General features: G+C 45.0%; 1 protein-coding gene across 1 annotated transcript; it reads left to right on the top strand.

The window, feature by feature from the left end:
* Positions 1-3,988: 3,988 nt before the first annotated feature.
* On the top strand, positions 3,989-6,389 carry prr35 (proline rich 35; the record flags this gene model as incomplete). Its single annotated transcript, XM_084078593.1, has 2 exons — positions 3,989-5,397; positions 5,570-6,389. The coding sequence occupies 2 exons, from the start codon at positions 3,989-3,991 to the stop codon at positions 6,387-6,389; spliced, it is 2,229 nt and encodes a 742-aa protein (XP_083934719.1).
* Positions 6,390-7,272: the final 883 nt, after the last annotated feature.

Genomic DNA, 7,272 nt, shown 5'->3' with positions numbered 1-7,272 from the left:
TGCATTAGAGCATCCAGGGAGGGAAGGGAGGGGGGAGCTGCTGTATTATGATGCCTCGGGGCGACGCTCCCAGTCAATATATATCTCCCACAGTCGCTGTCGCGCTTCCATCTGAGCGGGATGCGCACTGCCTTCATTGTACCGTTATACACAGAGCACTGACAACCAGATACACTGGGGACACAGTCCAGGTAGGAATGAATATCACATCTATTTGCCTCTTATACTTTGACTGTATCCAAGCTGGAACAATGTATAGCATTGTAAACTTTTCTTTAAGTTGTATTCTTATACTATATTATATTATATTTAACATTTTACTTTTTTTATGTGTTGTTTAAATGAAGACATGGAGGCCTGTGACTATAGTTCATGTTTTATTTCCAACGGGTACTAAATGTAGCCTACTAATGACTCAACTAATGTTTTGTAGGTTTTGAAACTGATTCTGATTCTAATTCTTAGAATCAGAATCAGTTTTATATAAGTTGTTATCGTGGCAAATACAATATAGGTTAAATCTTGTGAAACTTGCCTGAAGTTTGTATTTTGCTTTGTAATTTCCCAGTACATTTTATTGTGACAAATGTAATCTATTAAATATTGAAATCTATTATGATTGAATGTTTTTGCACAATTTTGAGATTCTTTGATTACCAACTGTAACATACTGTATCACGATTTCCTGATCAAAGAGCTGTTTCATGATACATTTTAATCAGAATTACAGTTGAACCACAATAGCTTTTTGTATTCAAGAATACACTTTTTTGCTGTTAATTGAAAATGTTTGAATAAAATGTATGAAATTATTTATATTACATTTTATGCCATCACTAAATCATTAAAGCCACATCCGTTTCTTATTATTTCTTCCAGGATCTTTCTTTGTGGACGGACAAAATAAATCATCACTCATCTTCCCAGGTAAAGATTTTGATTTAAAAATAAATAATAAGAAGAATAACTAAATATTGTAGCTTGTAAACAATATCAATTACAGCCCACAGGTCAGCAGTGTATGAATCACACAATTCTGGATATCAGACATTTCACTTAAAGTAAATCAATAGCTGACACTGGATGCTTTGGGAAAATCTGCCCTGTTTCAGCAACTGCTGCTCCTGTAGGCTGTCATTGGTGGTGTTTTTATTGCCTGTACTGTAACTAGTCGATGCTTTTAGTGAGTTGACCCTTCTCCATTGACGCAATAGATGTTCAAGCGTTTAGGCTTGTTTGATCGTGAAGCCTAAAAGCTTTAAACACAACGCAGTTATGGACTATGGGACAGTGGTGTGTGTGTGTGTGTGTGTGTGTGTGTGTGTGTGTGTGTGTGTGTGTGTGTGTGTGTGTGTGTGTGTGTGTGTGTGTGTGTGTGTGTGTGTGTGTGTGTGTCAGGGGTGCAAAGTGCACCGTCAGTGGGGAGGGGGGCGGGGGTGTGAATGGAATGGTGGCTGATAACGTGTCCAGGGAAAAATGAACTGTAAAAATGATTTTTATTGATTGGTTTCCTAATAGCAGCTGTTAAGGCTCCATTATGAGAACCTGGGTCAAAGCCTCAGGGGGTGCAGAAGTTAGCCAATCAAATGGTCAGTTTACAAGCGGGCCAATTCCGAAGGGCCAATGGGGAGACTGGGTGGTCAACAGCCTGCCATCCCGTGTTAGACTCACAATGTCTCATCATGTTGAGGATAGCGTGGTGGATGCAGTTATCCACTATCTCTGACCACATCTACACTGGAAAATCCTACATGTTCTGAAAGTGTCCCACACTTCTGTGAACAATTTGAATTTTAGCCTCTTCTATTGCTCCTATCCACTATGAATTATAACTGTAGTATAAGGAAGATAGTGCACGCACATCCACTTACTTTAAGTGTCCAGGTGCACTCTTAGAACTATTCCAAGACTTTGTCATAAAGAGTCATCTCGTCAGATATGCAGTGTACAATATTCAAACGGCAAGCCAGTGTGTGTGTGTGAGAGGTAAGAAAGTGGGCTGGGAACATTTCTTTTCTCTCAGTCTGGACCCTGAAAATCATACACTTTCATCTTTGAATGACCTGGGGAAAAAGAGAAAATAAAATGCCTCACAGCAGGGTCTTTTATTCTGAGGAGGACGCACATCTTCTCTCCCCACAGGGCAAGCCCAGCGGCCTGGCTTAAAGTAGAGAGATCAGAAAGTTTCTGTGTTTTAATCGAAAAAGAGAGAAAAATAAATCATGTAATTGTGGGTATTTTCATCTAAATTGAAGGAGGCTTAGAGAGGGATTTTATTTTAAATAATGTGGTGCAATTATTGTAACCAAAGAGAGACAGACAGACAAATGGATAAAGGAGAAACAATTCTAGAAAGAGAGAGTGTCAAAAAGAAAATTCAAAACTCTGATCTACACAGCATGGTTTGCAATGAATATATAATAATTTATATCATAAATACTGTATATACAGTATATATAGGGCCAAATATACTGTGTGTGTGTGTGTGTGTGTGTGTGTGTGTGTGTGTGTGTGTGTGTGTGTGTGTGTGTGTGTGTGTGTGTGTGTGTGTGTGTGTGTGTGTGTGTGTGTGTGTGTGTGTGTATATATATAAAAGCATTCCTTCTTATGAATTATTAATGGTAAAAAGACTTTCTTCTAAAAGGGAACTGTTACAAAGCTGGATTCCCAAATTCTTTAAACTCAGAATTTCTAGATACTCGGGATGTTAAGTCAGTCTAAGCGGTTATGGAAAAAGTGGGGAAATGATCTCACACAGAACTTCAAATGCTTTAAAACGCAAATTATTTCTCAGTCCAGACTACATTACGAAACAAACATTTTGAATTCTCCATCCAAAACTCTAAAAAGCAAAGTAAGACCAGGCAGAGTACAGGGGTGTAAGTTGAACTCGGGCAATTGCGTCCTGACCCAGATCCCAGCCCTGGCACTAATGATGCCCCGTGGGCATGACGCCAGGCTCTCATTAAGAACCAGGACTCATACACCCATTCTTCCCCTCACCCTTGCACGCCCGTCCTCCGCAACCCTCACCCTGGCCATGCGTTGCCTGTAGCCGGCCTCCAGGGGCACAGCCCTGAACCCGTGTACGTAGGCCCGCGAGTGGGGCCCCCTGCACAGGTGCAGTGTCCCCTGGGAGTGCCTGCTTGCCCCCCAGCCCTGGGCCCTGCCAGTGCCTGGTACTGCACTGGAACTAATGAGTAGTGGCAGGTACAGTGAGAACAGAACAGCGTGGGCCTCCCGCAGTTTGGTTAGTGGCAACCCGCGGCTTATGCAGACAACATATGACGCACTCACACAATAACACAGTATGTGCGTGCTGATATTTAACACCTTCCGACCTCGTCTCAGACATGAACACATTATAGATATTTGTATATAGTCCTTAATCACTGTTACAGTCAGTCTCAAAGGGCCAAATGAAACAAAACAACACCCCCTGTCCTTAGACCCACAATCGGGTATGGAAATATTCTTGATGAGAAAATAAAAGGAAGAAATCTTGGGTAGGATCACAAAAGTGGGGAATAATGTCTTCACTTTTTTTCCTTCTTTTTTTTACTAAGAAAGATAGGTCTATATTTAAGAAAGGGAAAGGAGTCGAAACGTTGGTATTCCTTTAATAAATTATCCTGCATCGGGGCTATGAGTGTGCGGTCTTTTCTTTACTTTTAGACTATATTTAAGAAATGAAATATATGGGTGTTGATGGTACTAATGATTTTTCTGTTTTGAAGAATTTTACTTTAAAAACAATTATATGTGTGTTTTGTATTCCACAGGCCCTTTTCCTTACGCAGAAAGAGAGGATGTTGTTCATCCAACCAAACTTCATCAAAGCCAAAGGAAACCTTCACAACAAATAGAATGTGTCCCATCAAAAACCAAACCAAATTCTAAAAGTTTGTCTAGGAAAAAAAAACATATCTTTTCTCCAGTAAGTCACTCAACCTATTGAACCGCCTACATAGCAGAGTTCATGTCAACCATGTCTAAAGACGACGGCTGTAAGGTGACATCTGCCTGCAAGCACAAGGAACGCAAGCCCAAGAAGCCACACTATATCCCACGGCCATGGGGCAAACCCTACAACTACAAATGCTTCCAGTGTCCCTTCACATGCATGGAGAAGTCCCATCTATACAACCACATGAAGTACAGCCTGTGTAAAAACTCCCTATCCCTGCTCATAGAGTCAGACTGGCCCTACAAAAAGGGAAACATCCTGCACCCGGACCAGCTGCGACCGCTGCAGCAGGCCCATGGCATCCACGCACCCGGGAAAGACGAACCGGAGCAGGCGACCGGGGCCGAGGATAGACCCAGGCAGCAGCTGAGATCCCTGGAGGAGGAAGGAGAGGATAGGGAGAGCCAGGGAGCAGAAGAGGAGGAGGAGGGTGGGCGGGTAGAAGGAGCGGATGAGGTTGTCGGGCTGACGAGAGAGAGCTCCAGCAACAGCATCAGTAGTCAGACCGACGCCAAGAGGGGCAAACGGCCAGAATCTGAACTTTTCATGGCTGATATGTACTCCCTTGAGGACCAGCTTTTGAGGGCCCGCTCCATAGAGGTGGAGGCCCAGCTCAAACAATACAAGCTGTCCAAGACCTGCCTGACGGCCCCCGGTCTGCTGTCGGAGCAGTGGCGGCTGCTGACCACCAGCCACGCAAAAGGCAAGTCTGAAGGCGCTCAGTCCAGGGTGGGCAGCTCAATCCCCTGCTACCCTCCACCGCCCAACCTGGTGGACTACCAGGATCCCACTGGACTTAACCTGTCGCTCCTCGGGGTGGGCTATCCCATAAGCCCCGGCCTCTTCTCCTACGTGAACTCGGCTATCCCCACTGCAGCCTCCAATGTGACCGCCCACAACTCACAGCTAGCCCAGCTTCCCTTCCTGGCGTCGGCCGCTCAGCTCATGCACCCCGCCTCCAGCACGCACCCTCACACGGACAGAGCCCTCCTCCCTCCCCGCCTGTACTACCCGTTCCTCTGCGAGCACACTTTTGGAACAGCCTCGGCTCAGAATGAGTCCGGCAAAGGGCATAAGGCCTCCACAAACAGCCTGGAGCCCACCCCCCTCCCCGGGTACCAGTCCAAAGTCAACCTGTGGAAAGTGCCTGCCCTGCGGCCGGGGACGTCCAACGTCTCCCCTGTTGGCTGGGCCTCGCCCCAAAGAGAGTCCCCGGATCCTGGCCACAGGTTAGGGGACAGGCTGCAGGTCACGGCTAAGGAAACCACTAAAGCTGGCTGGGGCCTGAAGAGGACAGGGGCCCCGTTGGGGAGCCACGAGGCCCCCATGGAGAAGAAGCCGACCATGGGTTTCACCTTGGACCTCTTAAAGAACATTCACAATGCTTCACCTCTAACCATGGCAACGGACAAGTTTATTCTGCACAGCAGGTAAGACTAAGATTTGTTGAAATTATCACGATTTTGTTGAAACTGTCATATGGCATTTTAATATAATATGGATAATCTTTCTATGAACAATACGTTTAGCTTTATTGCTGTTTGTGATCGTTTTAAAAGGTGCAGTTAACTAAGACTCTCCAAATATTGTTGTTCCTCACAGTTTACAGAGTGGTACGACTCAGACACGACCTGCAGCCCAGTGGTACCATGACCCCCCCACCAGCCCCAACAGTGAATCTGTCTTCCACGCTCACTGTGGAAAAAACAACGGTCGAGAGGGAGCTCGAGCAACAGGTGAGGGCGCTTCAGAATCCGTGGCCGCTCTCCTCAATGACCTCTCTAAGGCCCTGCAGGAGTACCAGGAGGCCGAGCACAAGATCTCCCACCTCGAAAAAGAGGACCTCCCGGCTCAAGGCCACCTCTGGGAACACCTCAGCAAGATCCGCAGTGAGCTCTCCCACATCCACCAGGCACTGGAGCGGACAGCCCGCCAGAGCGAAGGACCCCTTGACCTGTCCGTCAAGAAGGACGTGACAGAGACAGTCGTCCCCGGTGAGCAGGGCATGGGAGACGACGGGAGTCTGAAAGACAACACCACAGAGACAGAAGAGGAGGACGAAGAGGCGGAGGAGGAGAGAGAAGAGGACGACGATGAGAGGAAGGCCTTGAAGGCTTCACTGGAGAGCCGTAAGCAGTCGCTGGACATGCTGATCAAGATGAGTCAGGCGGGCATGGCGGTAGTGAACGCAGACGTTTTGTCTCCCGGTGGCCTTGGCTTGAGGCCCAGTCCAGCCGAAGCACTGTGGCCCGGCAGAACAACTAAGTGTGAGGCAGACTCCAGCGTCTTACTTTGTCCCGACGGACGGCCCATTGTGTTCACAGACATTCCCTCATCTGCCAAAACCCCAAAGAGACCTCCCTCTATACAGCGACTGGAAGCCCAGTGTCCTCAAAGCCCCTTGACAGCAGCAGACTCCTAAATCCCTGTTCCCTCTGTCTTTAACCTGAACAGAACTGAATCCTTGTCGTCATTCAAACTGTTACGCACCTATTTCTTTGTCTTCGGCATGCCCAGCAATTTTCACTGCACCAGGAAGCTCCATCAAAATTATTGCTCACATCCTCCCATGAACATTTAGCACCTTATGAGGCAAAGAGTGAATGAAGGAAAATATATTGTATATCGCAAGGGAGAATAAATACTAATGCACTAAAAACTGGACATTGATTGTTAGTACAGTAAATGTACTAACAGCCCTGCAAAAAGAGGATAGAACAATCATTTTTTAAATATAAACTACGCCATAAACTAAGTCCACCAGATAACACTATAATTAAGAGACAATCCTTTTAAATGATATGTAAATAGTGTACATTTTTTCATCAACGTAAAATGATTTAAAAAGGTAAATGTTATGTTTTATATGAACAATGTCATGTTGGATTGTAAAATTGCCTTTGATGAAAGCTGTACACTGCTGTATTACATGCACTGAATTTCTTTGAATAAATCAAGAGATGGAACAACTTTTATTCACTTCTCTTATTCTACATCAAACTACTATGGTTATAAGAATGAAACAATAAACATGACTCATGAGGGGGAAAACCATGACGGGAACAGGAACATAATAAAATGTAATAACAATGATTTGTGCTTAATTGTATAAAATGAAAACAGGCAGCATAGAAATAATAGAAATATTTTAACATATCGTAACCTTTCTAAAATAATGGCCCACGTAATTTTTTGAGGAAAATTATATTTAAATCAGCTCTTCATGACATTGGCCAAATCGCCTATATCCTTGTTGAAAATAATCATGCTGTTCCCACCCCAGTAGCATAATGGCCTATCTCAAG

This window comes from Gymnoscopelus microlampas, assembly GCF_963454915.1.
Source record: "Gymnoscopelus microlampas genome assembly, chromosome: 14".
Classification (NCBI taxonomy): domain Eukaryota; kingdom Metazoa; phylum Chordata; class Actinopteri; order Myctophiformes; family Myctophidae; genus Gymnoscopelus; species Gymnoscopelus microlampas.
Note: the sequence above shows the minus strand (reverse complement) of the source record. Positions and strands in the feature narration are given on the sequence as shown.